Source organism: Tribolium madens, unplaced genomic scaffold, assembly GCF_015345945.1.
Source record: "Tribolium madens isolate multiple individuals breed KSU strain unplaced genomic scaffold, Tmad_KSU_1.1 Scaffold_91;HRSCAF=231;Tcas5.2_LG7, whole genome shotgun sequence".
NCBI lineage: Eukaryota > Metazoa > Arthropoda > Insecta > Coleoptera > Tenebrionidae > Tribolium > Tribolium madens.
In genome coordinates, this window is record NW_025401063.1 from 2020884 (window position 1) to 2037654 (window position 16771).

At 32.4% G+C, this 16771-nt stretch overlaps 2 protein-coding genes across 7 annotated transcripts in view; one reads left to right on the forward strand and one right to left on the reverse strand.

Moving 5' to 3' along the window:
• Positions 1-865, forward strand: part of LOC123011728 (leucine-rich repeat-containing protein 15-like) — a 2139-nt gene extending 1274 nt beyond the window's left edge. The window contains exon 3 of the mRNA XM_044409316.1: positions 1-865. Within this exon, the coding sequence (XP_044265251.1) occupies positions 1-865 (865 nt within the window).
• A 307-nt stretch (positions 866-1172) lies between these two features.
• Positions 1173-16771, reverse strand: part of LOC123011362 (cAMP-regulated phosphoprotein 21) — a 30047-nt gene continuing 14448 nt past the window's right edge. For 2 of the 6 annotated variants that reach the window (XM_044408757.1, XM_044408759.1), the window contains 12 exons: positions 12395-12439; positions 12243-12346; positions 11630-12188; positions 8545-8686; positions 8136-8490; positions 5482-5649; positions 5298-5439; positions 4676-5253; positions 2616-3308; positions 2439-2565; positions 2281-2383; positions 1173-2232 (listed from right to left, as the gene is read on the reverse strand). In XM_044408757.1, the coding sequence (XP_044264692.1) occupies positions 2196-2232; positions 2281-2383; positions 2439-2565; positions 2616-3308; positions 4676-5253; positions 5298-5439; positions 5482-5649; positions 8136-8490; positions 8545-8686; positions 11630-12188; positions 12243-12314 (2976 nt within the window). In that variant the 5' untranslated portion in view covers positions 12315-12346; positions 12395-12439 and the 3' untranslated portion in view covers positions 1173-2195. Of the gene's footprint in view, positions 2233-2280; positions 2384-2438; positions 2566-2615; positions 3309-4675; positions 5254-5297; positions 5440-5481; positions 5650-8135; positions 8491-8544; positions 8687-11629; positions 12189-12242; positions 12347-12394; positions 12440-12579; positions 12602-16771 lie in introns of those variants that run through there. The other 4 variants (XR_006413141.1, XM_044408760.1, XM_044408756.1 and 1 more) reach the window with 4 other exon arrangements.

Here is a 16771-nt window from a genome sequence, read left to right on the forward strand (position 1 = left end):
CATTACCAAAATAGAAAAAAATTCTTTCAAGAAGATTGACAACCTAAATATACTATATCTAGGTAAGAATAAACTATCGAGAATTGAAGATGGCAGATTCGAAACGTTGTTAAGTTTAGACGAGTTATATTTGAATAACAATCAAATTCTCATTATAGATAAACCATTTTTTTGTAATACACTAAGAGTACTAGATTTAAGTCATAACAATATAACAAATGTTTATCCACATGCTTTTCAAAATTTAAAAGAATTGCAAACATTAGATTTATCTCAAAATCGAATCAAAAAATTACCATTTGGGGTTTTTGATAGTTTAAAAAAACTTACAGTTTTAAATCTTTCCAATAATCAATTATTATATTTGGATCTTGAAGTCCTAATTTCTCTATTAAATTTAGAAGAATTGAATCTCGATAATAACAAACTTTCTTACATGAATGGATATGAACTGCGACAACACCTAATGAATTTGCAAACCATTTATTTGGATCATAATTTCCTAAATTGCAGCAACCTTGTTAATATTTTAAAAAACAAAATAAGTTTAGCAGAAGGAACTTCTCACGATGTTGAAAATGTTCACGGAATTGCGTGTGTCAATAATGCAAGTTTAATAAATAAAATTAAAACATTAAACAGTTCACAATTTACGGCCAAAAATTCCGATGAAGAATTTCATAACGAACTTTTCGGTTATTTAAACCAGTATAAAGTCGAAATAATGAATAATAATAAAACTACATTAATACTTATTGTTGTCATTTTAATCATAATTTCTATTTTGTTAATTTGTATTGTTTATCTGTTTTTTAGTTCTTTAAAACACAAACGTAGGCATAGATCAATAGAATTGTTATCTTAGAAAAAAAATTGTTAAATATAGGTATGTATCTTAAGTTTCCTGTATTTTTGTAACAAATATACATTTTCATTTTCTTTCGGTTTTTGTTTTCCCCCTAACTCACATTTAATCTGTATTTTGATCATCTGATTTTTGAATAGTTTAATTATATTTCTTATTTTTTATTAATTAATTTTTTGTCATTTACTTCACGAAAAATAAAATTAAAATACGTAATGTAAATACAAAAGACCTTCATTTACTTACCTCTACCCTGAAATCGATTAAGAGTGACTCAAAAACGGGATAAAAAATCAAACACTTTCTCTTTTATGAAATAACTTTAATTTACAAGTGTCCGAGGCACATTAGAACACAAATAATAAATAAAATCATTACAAACATAAAAAACCTATGTTGGAAATACAAATTAACGACTAATTTTCTACAACGATTAATACTACTTTGAAAATATCAATTTTAAAACGATGTACATGTTTTGTTTCTCCATTTTACCGTTGGAAATCTGATATCCCAAGCACATAGTCATCAGTTTTCCAATGAAACTGCTTTTTACATGAAAATTAAGTACACATCAGATAAATCGGTAAAGTTTTTCTCACGTATTGTAATTGACTCGAAAATGACAATTTGAATTATGAAGTGTGTAAAATTAGCTTGGAAAAGTACTAGAAATGGATGGAATTCCTTGAACGGTAAAAAATCCGTCTCGAAATGATTTTAGATCAACAATTCTACTTAAAACGATTCTATAAATTTTGTTAAAAAACGAATCACAAAAATCACTCAACTGTCCATGCTTAAAACCGGAAATTGTTGACCTAAAATAGGAAAACATTTAACAGTTTTTATAAAATTTCTTAATAAATTCAATACAATTTACAAACAACAGTCGTCGTCACATTTAAAGGGAAAAAAGTGTCAATTATTGTTTCCTTGTGTTGGTTTTAGTTGAACACATTTCAGGCAAATTTTCCAAATACATACAAAAATGTGTACACCTAAAATGGACCCTTCATGGTTTTTTTTTCATTATTTACAAAGTTTCACATACAACAAAATAGATTGTCTTTTCGTATTCAAGAGGCCCACGCTCAGGTAAGACTTTCAAACATAACAAAAATATAATAACATTGTGCGAAATAACGAAACGAATTGAGCAATTTTTTATTCATGGCAAACAAATCCCTTCGAAATCTCATTATGGCATCGAAATAAATAAGTGATGTCTTAAATTAAAAGGAACTTCTTACCTCAATTTTACAACAATTGCAAGGGGGCAGCACGAAATCGATGTAAAACCCACGGTTTTATAACAATTAATTTAGAATTATTTTGCGTTGGGTAAACTTGACAATTTGTTTCCCCTACAAAAAGAAAAACTAAAAATGGGTAAATCACCGATGGATACATACTTTGACTTTCGATTTTTGTGTGACTGACTGAAAGTGTGCTGTTTTACCGGCGGAGGCGGCTGTCGGTACGGTTGACCACTCCCGGGGATTACCCTATTATCAGCTAAAACGCATTATATCAGAAATTAAGTTGGCAACACTGAATCATAACTACTAACATGGAAGGACGTAAGGCATACCATGGTAGACACCAGGTGGCGCTATTCTCGGCCTATCAAAATGAGACACATCCCCGGCGGGGGTTGGTGACCGACTACTTCGGGTGGTACCAGACGTGTTGCTCATCTTAAATAATTCAAAAATCAAGTTTTGTATTTTTTGAGGTTAGATTTTACTTGTCTAAAAAGCATCGGCGGTATGGGAAACCCCGGCCCGTAGTTGTACTGATTCGGGGGCGTTTCAGGGGGCGTTCTGTACATCCCCGGATTTGGGGGGCAATACCCCGCCACTACAGTCGCCGCCGGTGAATTCGTCCCGGTGCTACTTTGACTCGACCCCAAGACAAATCCTTTCGGGGGACCCCCAAACTTATTGCTTTTTTGTCTCACGTCAAAATGGGGCGGAGTCATTTTATTCAACATATAATTCGAATGATTCTGATTTTGTACGAAACTCATTTGTGACATATTTTGTGTGAGTTGTTGCATCACAGCATTTTGGTGGTTGTTTTCCTGGAGGTGGCTCGAGAATTGCGTATGGGAGACGGAGGCGGTGCAATTGTTGGGGGTGGAGGTATTTTGGGGGTATTGTGGGTAGTAGACGGGGTTTTGCGTGTAGACAACATTCGGTTGGTAGCCCTGATTGGGATAGACAAGAGGGGGATAGACGGGGACCAAATCGGGGTTTGGGGGAGGAGGAGGAGGCGGAGCTTGGTACGAGATAGGGAATCGTGGCGGGGGCGGGTTTGAAGGTGGGGCGTTCGGATAGAACGTGATTGGTTGTTGGTAGTAGGAAGGTGGGGGTTGATATGTTATGTTGTTATCTGGGACGTAGTAAGTACCGCCCATTTCGTTCATTGGTGGAGGTTCCTACAATTGACAAATCAGAAACGTAGTTATACCAGGTGAATAAAAAGTATAGAACCAAACGTTTTTTGCTTAAACTATTTATTTTTTTAAAAAACTAATTAATGATTTAACAAGAAAAAATTTTTACGAAGTTTCCTTTTGTTTTTGAGTTCTACAAAAAAAAATATTTTTTTAAATGGCAACCCACTATAAAATTATTTTTCACATAAAAGCTATACTCTAAGGATTACAACTATCTGCTTTATACAGGGTGTTCCGTTTTTATTGTTACAAATTTAAACAGGTGATAGGATATTCAATTCTAAGACAAAAGTTTCCTATAAACATGTATCGAAAAATGCTTGGTAAGGGAGCTACACCCCCTGAAAGGGGGCTAATAGGTTTTTGCTAATGTTTTAGAAACCATTTAAGATAAAATTACAAAATTTGGTACAGATAATAATCTTTATACACCTAAACGAATTCAAACATCAAATGTCGAAATTTTTAATCAGGGGCGTCCGAAACTGGTGGGGTTTAGGGTAAAAAAAATACCTATTTATTTTGGCTTTAGTTTCTTTAGTTATGCATTGAGCAAAATGATGGTCACTTTGAACAACTCCTTTAGATTTAGGCAAATTCATTTAATTAATGTTATTATTGTTACTGTAATGTAATGTTAATTAATTGAGGTTGATTAAAAAATATGAATTTCTTGCTTTTATTATTCTGTTAATTCTGATTTATTTGAATGTTGTATTGGTGTGTAACATAAATTTTAAATCAATTTTATTCAAAGACACTAAGTAGTATCGACACAAGAGAGACTTTTCTGTGATAAACTATCGAACTTAAGATTTTGTTGCTGAAAGTACCGAGAAACTAAAGTCAAAATAAATAGGGTATTTTTTTACCTTAAACTCCCCCAGTTTCGTACGCCCCTGATTAAAAATTTCGACATTTGATGTTTGAATTCGTTTAGGTGTATAAAGGTTATCATCTGTACCAAATTTTTTAAATGGTTTCTGAAATATTAGCAAAAACAAGTTAGCCCTTTTCAAAGGGTGTAGCTCCGTTACCAAGCATTTTTCGAAACATGTTTATAGGAAACTTTTGTTTTAGAATTGAATTGCCTATCATCTGTTTAAATTTGTAACAATAAAAACGGAACACCCTGTATTTAATTTTTTCAAAAAAAATTTTTCACATAACTTAAAAAAAAAATCGCATAACTCAAAAACAAAACAAAATTTCGTTCAGAAAATACGATCACATTTTTTATATTACTTTAATTTATATTAATTATTATTTTCTGGTGGCAAATGATTAAAAATAAAACCGCTTGGTTCCATACTTTATATTCACCCTGTATGTGGGTGGTAACACACCATTCGTCCTTCGAAATGTGGCGAGATGGGTACGTTGTACACGATGCATGGTTGCTGGTAGAATGGTACAGTTTCATGACTCGATGGTGGATACGCAGGCCCATAAACTGGATACCCACCCATGTTATTATCACCCATAAATGGAAAAGTTCGATTCGGTGGTGGGGAGTAAGGCAAACTAGGACTGGTCGAACTGTTAGTCACGTGGGATTTATGATTAGGCGAAAGTTTCGAATTTCGTTTTTTCGGTGATACACTTTGTGGTGATGTTTTTTTCGGTGAAGGAGGCGGTTTCGAAGTGACAAACCCAGGAGGCGGATTATTCGGATCGTAGTGGTACAAAGAGCCGTCCTCGTTTTTGATTGGTTCCCCAGTTTGCGGATTGATAATAATACTGCCTTTTGGAACACGCTGTATATCAGTGACGGCCCAAACAATCGAGTCTTTCTCATTCGACTCGACGATCTGATTGGGGGTGGAGGTAGGGGAGGGGGTTATCGACTCGGACATTTGCGATTGGGATTTGTAACCGGAACTTGAAGGGCTTAGACGCCACGAGACCGAACTAGCGCCCGAATCTGAAAAACAATTGAACAAAAGGACACAAAGGGTTATAACCGACCTTGTTTGGTTAGGAGACGAGGGCCGGCACTGTGAGTCGACACGACGCTGTCTCCGCGGTTTAGGACTCCGGCGTAGCCCCCAAAACTGTAACTTTTAGCGACGTAAGGACGCGAAGTCTCGCCGGCTTCCTCCGAGAGAACCTAAAGAGGAATTGTGAAAATTAACCGAAAATTTGGACTTACTTTAGTCAATTTTCCGGCCCTTCGGGTATGTTCGGGCAATTGGAGGCGGAATCTCGACGAGTTTTCGCTATCGGTGCTAGACCATGGGATTTCAGCCCACTCGAAATCCTCACTACTGCCCCCATCTTGCATCTGACGCAACAGACACAACTCCTGCAAAATAAAAAGCTACCATTGGTTTACATACTATACAGGGTGTTCTGCTTAAACCCCACATTAAAAGTATTGGGAGTCCGAATAATCATAATTATTTGAAAATTGGTACATAGCCCTAATTCATCAAGTCCTTCTAAATGAAAATATTTCCAAGATGGTGGCACTTCCTGTTATACCGGAAGTCGGTCTCAATTTTCTTATTTTAAATAGAAAACTATATTTTTTACTGCGTTTTTGGATTAATCGGGTTATTTTAAGGGAGTTTTCATCAGCTTTCCCTATACCTAAATTTAGCCGTTTTTGATTAATTTAAAGTTTTTCAAAAAATTTTGCATCTGCACCTTCCAATTTAAAGATCGGTAACTGGGCCATTAAAAAAATATATAATTCGTTTTTTTGGCGTTTGAAAGAGAACGCTTAGATCTTTCTTCTGGTATTTTCAAATTTTGAAAAAAAAATATCAAACCCTAAAATTTTAAGGTTACTTTTGTAATAATTTAAATACCCATAACTCAATGTTTCCAAATGAAATTTAATTCTGCATCGATCTGTATTTACATTCTCTATACCTAAATTTAATAATTTTTAAGTTATGATGACTTTTTTAAGACTACAGAACATTTATTACTAGTTACACTCGTTTTCGCATAGTTTGGTATGGAAGTCAAAAAGTTTCTCTAAAAACGTCAACGGTAAATTATTATTTGATAAATAGTGAAAAATATGGAGAATCAAAGTTACTCAAACTTAATTATTATTGATAGGTTCTACAATGCGATCATTTTAATTTATAATTAAAGTAGGCGTTTTTTTTTCTTTATGAATGATTAACTAGTGCAAACTGAAGGAAAACATGTATTCTAATTAAATATTAACGTTCGAAATCTTATTATTTGACTTTTCAACTTGATTAACTATGATAATCACCGTTTTCATACAAATTAAAAATCTAATAAAGCCTACTCCAACTATCAATTCAAATAATTACATGACATTAGTTATATTAATTATCAAGTAGCTAGTATTATTTATTATTATTATTCTTGCATTTTATTGTACAACAACTCTAATTATTAATTCAAATGATCATATGATATTAGTTATATTAATTATCAAGTAGCCAGTATTATTTATTATTATTCTTCTTGCATTTTATTGTACAAACTACCAGTTTTAATTTCATTTGTTTATACTTGCATCTACTTAAAGCTAGCAAGTGAGGAAAATTTTAGTTCTCTGAATTTATTTATTTTTTATATTTTCTTTGAGGTTAGCTTGATTTAAATCTAAGTTTGAGTAGCTTTGATTCTCCATATTTTGGCACTATTTGTCAAATAATAATTCACTGTCCACGTTTATTGAAAAACAATTTTGACATTTTTGATTTCCATAGCAAACTATGCGAAAACGGGTGTGGCTAGTAAAAGATTTTTCGCAGTCTTAAAAAAAAGTCACCATAACTTGAAAATTATTAAATTTAGGTATAGGGAATGTTAATACAGATCGATGCAAAATTAAATTCTCTTCCGTTTAGTAAAATAAAAATTGGGGTATTTCATTTGGAAAAATTGAGTTATGAGTATTTGAATTATTAAAAAAGTAACCTTAAAATTTTGGGGTTTGTTATTTTTTTTTCACAATTTGAAAACACAAGAAGAAAGATCTGAGCTTTCTTTTTCAAACGCCAAAAAAAACAAATTCAAAATTTAAAAAAATATCAGAGTTACCGATTTTTAAAGTGGAAGGTGCAGATCTAAAATTTTTTGAAAAACTCCAAATATTTCAAAAACGGCTAAATTTAGGTATAGAGAAAGTTGATGAAAACTCCCTTAAAATAACCCGATTAATCCAAAAACGCAGTTAAAAATATACCTTTCCATTTAAAATAAGAAAGTTGAGACCGACTTCCGGTATAACCGGAAGTGCCGCCATCTTGAAAATATTTTCATTTAAGAGGATTTAATGGATTATGGCTATGTACCAATTTTCAAATAAATACGATTATTCGAACTCTCAATACTTCCAATGTGGGGGTTAGACGGAACATCCTGTATGTACTATAACATAGTACAGAGTGGTTATAAATGATTTTCATCTAGCCAGTTTTGGAATTTTTTTGCATGTAACTTTATTTATTTGTGCCGCTCTACTTTTTTTGAAAGCTCTAATTCTGTCATTAGTGTTACTTATTAATTAATAATAAATTGTTGTTAATTAAACTTTTATTGTTTCAACTAATTTCCTATAATAATTGATAATAATGTATACTTTGGAAGAAAACAAGTTTATAATTGAAGTCTATTTTCGAAGTGGACGCTTAGTAAACGGCGATTTTTTAATTTTGAGTTAAAACAAGTAGGTACCCCTACTTTAATAAAGCGGTATTTTTTATTTTACATGGAAAATTCACAGCTGGCTAGATGAAAATCATTTATAACCACTTTGTAGTAGTATACTAGATATTGTTTATACTATTGTTTTTTTAAGTTTTTTATTACTTCTTTGTTGAAAATTCGTCGGCGTATTTTCGCGTACTCCTCCTCCCTCTCCTCAAAACTCTTGCTCCTCCTGTTCTCCATGGAGTACTGCCGATCTGGCGACTTGAAACTATAATCCTCAATGCTGTTTGAGTCGCGTTTGAGGATCGAGCGTCTAGGTTCCTCGCTGAAGACGACATCCTCTTTTATGTGCTCTTTGAATTCAACGTCTGGTATTCTCGTGTTTTTCGTTTTGTTGACGACAACGCATTTTCCTGACGATTCGATGTTGTGGTCCATGCCGAAGTAAGCGGCGCAACGATGGACCAGCATGCGTTGGTAGCTCGACATCGGTGGAAATTTGTAATGAGTTTTACTGAAAATATGACAATTTTTGAAATTGTCTGGACAAGGAGAGAATAATTCTTACATTTTATCTTTGGCAAGACTGACTAGTTCTTGTTCGATTCTCAACATGAACGCTCGGTCTTTTGCGTTTCTGTTGAGAGTTTCAGGTATGAATACCTCGAGGTCGGCACCTGAAGTGTCTGTGTATTGCTCTGAACTGCTGTCTGGAAATATAACCACAAAAAAGTAACTTCATATTTTTTTGTAAAATTGAGATTAAAAAAATTGTTCTTTACAAATAAATGATAAAAAATATTTTGAGGCTATGTCCAAAATGTCCCTATTGCAATTTTGAGAAAATTTAGCAAAGATATTAGTATTTTTTTGAGAATTAAGAAAAAGTGCCTAACTGCGTTTCTTTTATTTATTTGACATTTAATTGTTAAAATTTTTTTAAAACAAATATTCTATTCCGTTTAAGAAACATCTTTATTTTTTGAATAAGTAATAAGTTTTTACTTATTGTTATCAGTTTTCGAGATATCTGTAAAAATTTAAACATTTTAAACCGTGAAACCGTCTCTGGTCAAATTTAATTTCACACAGATCACAGAAATTAACAAATTGAGCCAAAATTTGATTTTTCTTACGCAAAATTGTCGAAAGATCTCGATTATATCAGTTTTTATTTATCACTAAAAGTTTTTGAGATATCAGCCAAAATTTGTCAATTTTTTTGCTAGAATTATACTTTTTTATAAAAACGGACCAAGTATTCCGAATATAATATCCAGTTTTTAGCAAGAGTTTTCTCAAATTCAATTTTTGTAAAATTCGTCAAATGTCTTCGGTACAAAAATTAAAATCTTTCAAGGCTACATAAATCAACAAAATGTCCCCGAAATTAGATTTTTCTTACGCAAAATTATTCAAGAATTCAAATTATGTAATTAGTTTTCATTTATTTCTAGTCGTTTTTGCGTTATCGGCAAAAACTTGTAATTTTTTTTCTGGTCTTTGGTCAAGTACTAAATTTATAATTTCTCAAGGCTACAAAAATAATAAAAGTAGACTGAAATCAAATTTGTGTTATAGGAAATCATCCAGGGATTCCAAGTTTTTATATACTATTAATAGTTTTTGAAATATCGGTTAAAATTTTATTTTATTTTTGTAAAATTCGTCAAATTTTAAACGTTCAAGAGTACAAAAATCAACTAAAATTAAATTATTAATGAGAAATTTTTTTAAAAGTGTCCGATTATGTAATCGGTTATTATTTATGATCAAAAAGTTTAGAGATATTGGTCAAAACTTGTCAATTATCTTTAACTCTGCTTAAGTGCTTTTTATAATTTCTCAAAGCTACAGAAATCGAAAAATTGGACTGAAATATATTCTTTTTAACAAAATTGTCCAAGAAACCCAAATATGTAATCGGTTTTTGCCTACTATTAGTAGTTTTCGAAATATCGTACAAAATTCTCAGTTTTTGTCTGGTCAAGTATTGGAATTTCAATTTATAAAGATCAAAAATAAAGGAACTGTATTAAAATTACATTTTTCTTCCGTAAAATTGTCTAAGGTTTCCACCTTTCTAATTAGTTTTCATTTATCTCTAGTAGTTTTTAAGAAACTTGACGGTTTCTAGTCAAGTAGTAGAATAGTAATTTTTCAAAATCAAAAATAAGTAAATTGTATTAAAATTAAATTTTTCTTAAGTAATTGTCCAAGGATTCCAAATATATACTCAGTTTTTATTTATTTCTAATAGTTTATCACGTATCGGCCAAAATTCGTCGATTTTTTTGCTCTCTAGTCAAGTGCTACAAGAATAAGTTCTCAAGGCTACAGAAATTAAAAAAATAGACCCAGATTATAGTTTTTATACAAAATTGTTGAAGGATTTATCAAAATTTTCCTATTTTTTTCTGAAATTGGTTGAGTGCCAAATAGTAACTTCCCAAGGTTACAAAATCGAAAAAATTGGACCTAAACTGAACTTTTGTCATACAAAATTATGCAAGAATTCCTAATGTGTAATCGGTTTTTGTCTACTATTAATAGTTTTCGAAATATTGTACAAAATTCTCAATTTTTGTAAAAATGCCGTATTGCAATTTTGAGAAAATTTAGCAAAGACATTGGTATTTCTAAGTAATTGAGAAAATGTGCCTAACTGCTTATTTTTTTGCGATTTGACATTTGATTGATAATTTTTGATTTTAACAAATATTCTAAGAAACATCTTTCTTTTTTGGACATACTTATTATCAATTTTCGAGATATCTGTAAAAATTTAAACATTTTAAACCGTGCGTTGGTTAAAGTACTAGAATTGTAATTTTTCAAAGTCAAAAATAAGTTAATTGCATTAAAATATGTATTTAGTTTTTCTAATATTTTATAAGGTATTGGCCAAAATACGTCAATTTATTTGCTCTCTGATCAAGTGCAACAATAATTTCTCAAGGCTACAGAAATAAAAAAAAATAGACCCAAATTATATTTTTTGATACAAAATTGTCCAAGGATTCTAACCATGTATCCAGTTTTCACTTATTGTTGCTAGTTTTCGAGATATTTATCAAAATTTTCAATATTTTTTTGTGAAATTGGGTAAGTGCCAAATAATAATTTCTCAAGGTGACAAAATCGAAAAAATTAAACTTTTGTCATACAAAATTATGCAAAAATTCCTAATGTGTAATCGGTTTTTACCTACAATTAACAGTTTTCGAAATACCCGTCAAAATTCTTATTTTTTTGTAAAATTCGCCTCTCATCAAGTGCTAGAATTTGAATTCTCCAAGGACATAAAAATCAACAACAAGAAAAAATAAAATAAAATTTTTCTTAGGCACAATTGTAGAAGAATCCCAAACATATAATAAGTTTTTATTTATCATCACTAGTTTTCGAGATATCGATTAAAGTTTGTTGATTTTTGTAAAAAAAAACTCGTTGCTATTTTTCAAAGCCACAAAATCTCCTTATTGCACTGAAGTTAAATTTTTCATAAGGAAGTTTTTGAAATATAGGCGAAAATTTGTCCTTTTTCTTAAAGTCAAATTGCCTTAAACAAGTGCTAAATTAAATTTCATGGTCACAAAAACCAAAATATAACAAGCATTTGGCATGAAATCGCAAAAAAAATAGTTATTTACCTCTGGACAAACACGGCGAATTCGACGAGCTCCCCTCGAAGCTCCCCTGCGAGGAGCTCTGCTGTCGCAACTTATTCCTCGAGTTCGCCCTATTAACCGTCAAAGTGTTCGAACTAACCACATTATTATTAATATTCGTGAGATTATTATTAAAATTGCGCTCTTGATTTTTGGCGCACTTGCAGTTCTGATTCGAACAATCACAAATAAATTTTTTTCTATTATTTTGACTAGCATTTTCCTTCTTCTCAAGATTCTGTTTATTGAGTCTGTTGAGGTATTTGGGACTGTTATCGTCGCTCCCATCGGCATTCGTCGGCGACGGCACCAACGTCGACGTCGGCGAAACACAAACAGGGGAAAGACACGGCGACGTCAACGAAGGACTCAACACAACAACGGGATTCCCCGAAGGCGAAGAACGGGCAGGAGAGGTCTCCGTCGAGGGAATGACTTTGATACTGGGAGAGATCAAACGAGAGGGAGAGGATTCGCGAGGGGGGGAGGCTTCTTCACGGATAGCGTGACTTCGAACCAAAACTTTCAATTTCGAATTGTGCTAAAAATCAATCTTGATTTAAAACGAAAAAAAAAAAAAAAATTAAAAAATTACTCGGCCTCGACTCGACTGTGATGATTTATCTTCGTTTTCGATATTCATTGCGTATAATCCTCTCTGTTGCATTTTGTTAACTGGAATCCCCGAAATGATGGCAACTGCAAAAAACTAAAATCACTAAACGAACACCCAACTCGGGGACTCACCGACACGCCTCAAACTCCATTTTTTCAGCCTGGAAATTGATTCATCTGAAACGAAAAAAACTGTTTTAAATCTAGTATTTAGTCCAACACAACCTTTGAAAATATCACACTGAGTGAACTTTATTATTTTCCCGGCGCATCCACCATTTTTCCACGTTTAAAATTGCAAAACAAAGATAAATTACCTCACTTCCACCTTTGCGAGAGGGCAAAAAGAGGTGAGGTTTTAATCGATTGAAGTGCAAATCCGATTTAAAATTCACGAAACGAGCACGTGAACGAAACAAAGAGTGCGTTGATAAACACAGCCATCTGCGACCAGGTCCCACAGACCTACTGAACTTGACTCGCTCGAGATCAAGCATGCGAACAATAGTTTAATCGATTATAACCTTAATTGTGCGATTATCGATTTCGGGCTCCGGATTTCGGACTTTTTCCGAGAATTTTCGCCTGAAAACCGGAACGGAATTGGCGGTACCAGTCCTCGAACTACAGACATGCAATTGGTATTTTTTAATTATTTTTTTTTAATATAGTCCGTGACAGGTGTCACAATTCGTAATAAAAAAAACATGAATGGTTTATGTTTATTATTTCGTAATCACAACCGAAATAAAGTTTAATTACCAGTAAAATTTATATAGCCTATAGATTTTTATGTCTTGGTATAAAAAACTTTCAATTCGAGACATAAATCACATTTCAATTAAAAAAAAAAGCAAAAACAATAAAAAAATTCAGTTTGACACCTGAAAAATCTACAAGGTTAAAAATTAATATTTCAAACATCACTCAATTATTCACGACCTGTATTTACGAATTTCACCGTTAAGCTGAAACTTCGATTTCTCATTGTCAATAATTTATAAAGCTTTCGTTAAAAGCGCAAATATTTTTTTCATGGTCAAGTAAATAATGGTTTGCTTAGGCAAAAAAAAATAATAAAAAATGTGATTTCCGCTTTAGATACGCAAACAGCATTTTGCATACAGGGTGAGTCATTAATTCCATAAAAAATTGGTGCGTTTTAGTTTTAACACCCTGTATGCTTCAGTATTTTAATTCTAGATCATTGTTTGCCTCCAGTAATTCAACATTTCTTGGTTCTTAATAAAAATTTAATAAAAGTACAAGTTAAAAAAATATACAGAGTGTACCCACTTAAAATTTCCACAGCCTGTGTTTCCGTCATTTGTATCTCTTTTTAACTTTTCATTAACTTCTTTCTTTCTTTACTTTTACAAATTTGACAAAGCCTGAGCAGATTTAATTGTTATCTGTGTATTCAATAATTTTTATACAGACTGTATCATGTAAAACTTCCTTTAGTCAAATTCTAGTCACAGTTTAACAAAACTCATGCAAAATTGAAACACCCTGTATACTTCAGTATTTTAATCCCAGATCAATATTTGCCATCAATTTATTACCATTCCTAGTTTTTAATAAAAAATGAATAGATATGAAGGCTTGGAAAACATACAGGGTGTACCACCTGAATCTTATCGGCTTATATCTATTTTGTTGTTACACTAAAACTCTTGAAACTTAAAACATAGAATTTGTGTTGTTTTTTGATTTTCCGAAACTGGGCAAGATTGAATTGTCAAGGTTGGAACACTCTGTATATTCAATATGTTAATTCTAAAACAATATTTGCCTTCTACACTTTTATATTTCTTAGTTTTTAGTCAAAATTTAACAATATAAAAATACAAAAAAATATACAGGGTTTATCATGTAAAACTTCCTTTAGGCACTTATTTTTTTTGCAAAACATTTGGAACTTAAAACACAGACATTCAATGGTCATTGGGGTCGAATTTTAGTCACAGCTCTTCAAGCTTAATTTGTCTCTCAAATCGGACACCCTGTATATTTCAGTATTTCATATCTAAATAAATATTTGTCTTCGAAATTTTTATATGGCTTAGTTTTTAGTCAAAATTTAGTAAATGCAAAGGTTTGGAAAATATACAGGATATATCAAGTGAAACTTCCTTAGCCAATATCTTTGTAATTTTTGGAGCAAAACTTTTGAAACTTAAAACATAGACACTTGTATCGAATTTTAGTCAAGTTTGCCAAAACTCACGTAGGTTTAATTGGCTCGAAATTAGAACACCCTGTACACTCAGTATTTTAATTCTAAATCAATATTTCTCTTTAATACTTTTACAATTCTTTTTTATTAAAATTTAATAGATGTCAAGGCTTGGAAAACATACAGGGTGTACCATCCGAAACTTCTTCGGCATATATCTCCCTTGTTATTGCACCAAAACTCTTGAAATTTAAAACATAAATAGTCAATGATCATTTGTGTTGATTTTTGACTTTTCGAAGCATAAGCAGATTTAATTGTCTCAAAGTTGGTAAAAATTTAATAGATTTAAAGGATTAGAAAACATACAGGGGATACCATCTGAAACTTCCTCGGCCTATATCTCCCTTGAAACTTAAAACATAAATGATCAATTGTGTTGATTTTTAGCATTTCAAAGCTCGAGCAAATTTAATTGTCTCAATTGCATTTTATAAATCCGGTATCGATTCAGTCAAGATAAAAAAAAACATGACATAACTGAATAAATTTCCATATCATTACAACAAACACTACAATCATTTAGAAAGATCTTAACGAAACAATCGCTTCTTGGAACTCGACTCACGGGCACACTATGAATCATCATCCATAATTATTAAACCGATAAAATGCAATCGCTTTGTATATTGATAATTTCACTACCCCACAAAAAACGTAGTAATTTACCAAGAATGCGGCCATTCATTATGTATTTCAAATGCCAAGTTCACGGTAACAACAATTTGTCGAGAAATCGATACATTAGGGATGTATGAATCATATTTTCATGCATGCAGTGCTTATGACACGCCATTGGCTAATTAAGATTTGGCGAAAATCGCAACACGTGACCGTGTTACGTAACGCGATGACGTAATCGCAGGTGACACGATCAATTCGTAACGGGGGATGCATAATAAAAGAAGTTTTTGTTAAATAAAACAACCTTGATGTTGGAGGGGACCAGCCACGAAAATATCTGACACGTGCCGGCATTTCAACACAACAAAAATTCCAAAAAAAAATTGAGACAATGCAGGCTTGCCAACAATATCATCAAGCAAAAAATTAAATTCGTATGATTAATAATAAAGTCAAGATTCAGCGATATGTGAAAATTGAGGCACCCTGTATGTAAATAAAAAATTTACATAAGATAATTTTTGACACTTATTGACCTTCTACGATACAAATCAACCCTCAATTTGCAAAATCCTCCCTCGCGTGCTAGATAAGCCCGAGTAATTATTGCAGATAATAACGCAGGGTTTGATTTGAAAGGTAATAGGGGTGGATCGCGTGATAGTGGTGAGTAATGGTCACATGATGGTGAAATCGCAAGTGGCACATTGATTGATTCCAAGGACACAATAAAACTGTCATTTTGTGTCATATTATGTTTATAGTTTCGGGGAAAAACCCCCGAAAAGCCCACTTGATTATTTTCGTCCTTGGCTATCGGCCATCCATCACCCTCGAGGTCGTCGGAAGCGAATCCTTCGAACCTTGAAGTCGTTTTATGGGTGCTACCGACGGCGTCGCGACGTCACGCTCGACCTTGCCACAAGAGACGCCCTTCTTACCCCAAATTCTCATCTTTGCGTGTCGACAGAGCGTTTAAATAAAAAGTGAATGTAATTACCATCGGGGGGATTTACTGGCTTGTAATACGTGTCACTAGACAATTAAAATAACGTGTTTTGAGGAGATTAAGTTGTTTTTCGGGGATTTTTGCATCGAGTTACGACGCTTTTTTACCTTAACGGAAATCAATTAAGCTTTTGTTTACCCAAGTTGGGGTTGGATTGGAGCTTTCCTTGTTATTTTGCGTTGTAGCCCGAATGAGAATTGAACCGAAGTTTACATTTTCTAAACAAACACTTTACAGTGGAAAAAACTAGAAATTTTCACATTTCACCCTGTATAGTGTGCCAGTCAAAAATTAAATAATGGACTTTGAGAAAAACTAAAAACAAATACAATAAAAAGAAATTGAGCACTTCTAGTTAGCACCCTGTATATGTGGTGGAATTGTATAAAACCCATATCAAGCAAAACAATGAAGCCTCGTTTACCAGTATGTAAAGTTGTAGGTCTCTATTCCAATTCAGAAGTTCGATTTTCAATTTTTTTTAAAAAGGCAACGTCGCAAACAATTTAAAAAAATAACATATTATATACAGGAAGAACCTACTTTTTTTCATACCACCCTATATCTCTAAAAGGTTATTTATATAAGTAACTGTTAATTTTAAGACTCGCTAGACGATTAAAAACAAATATCTGAA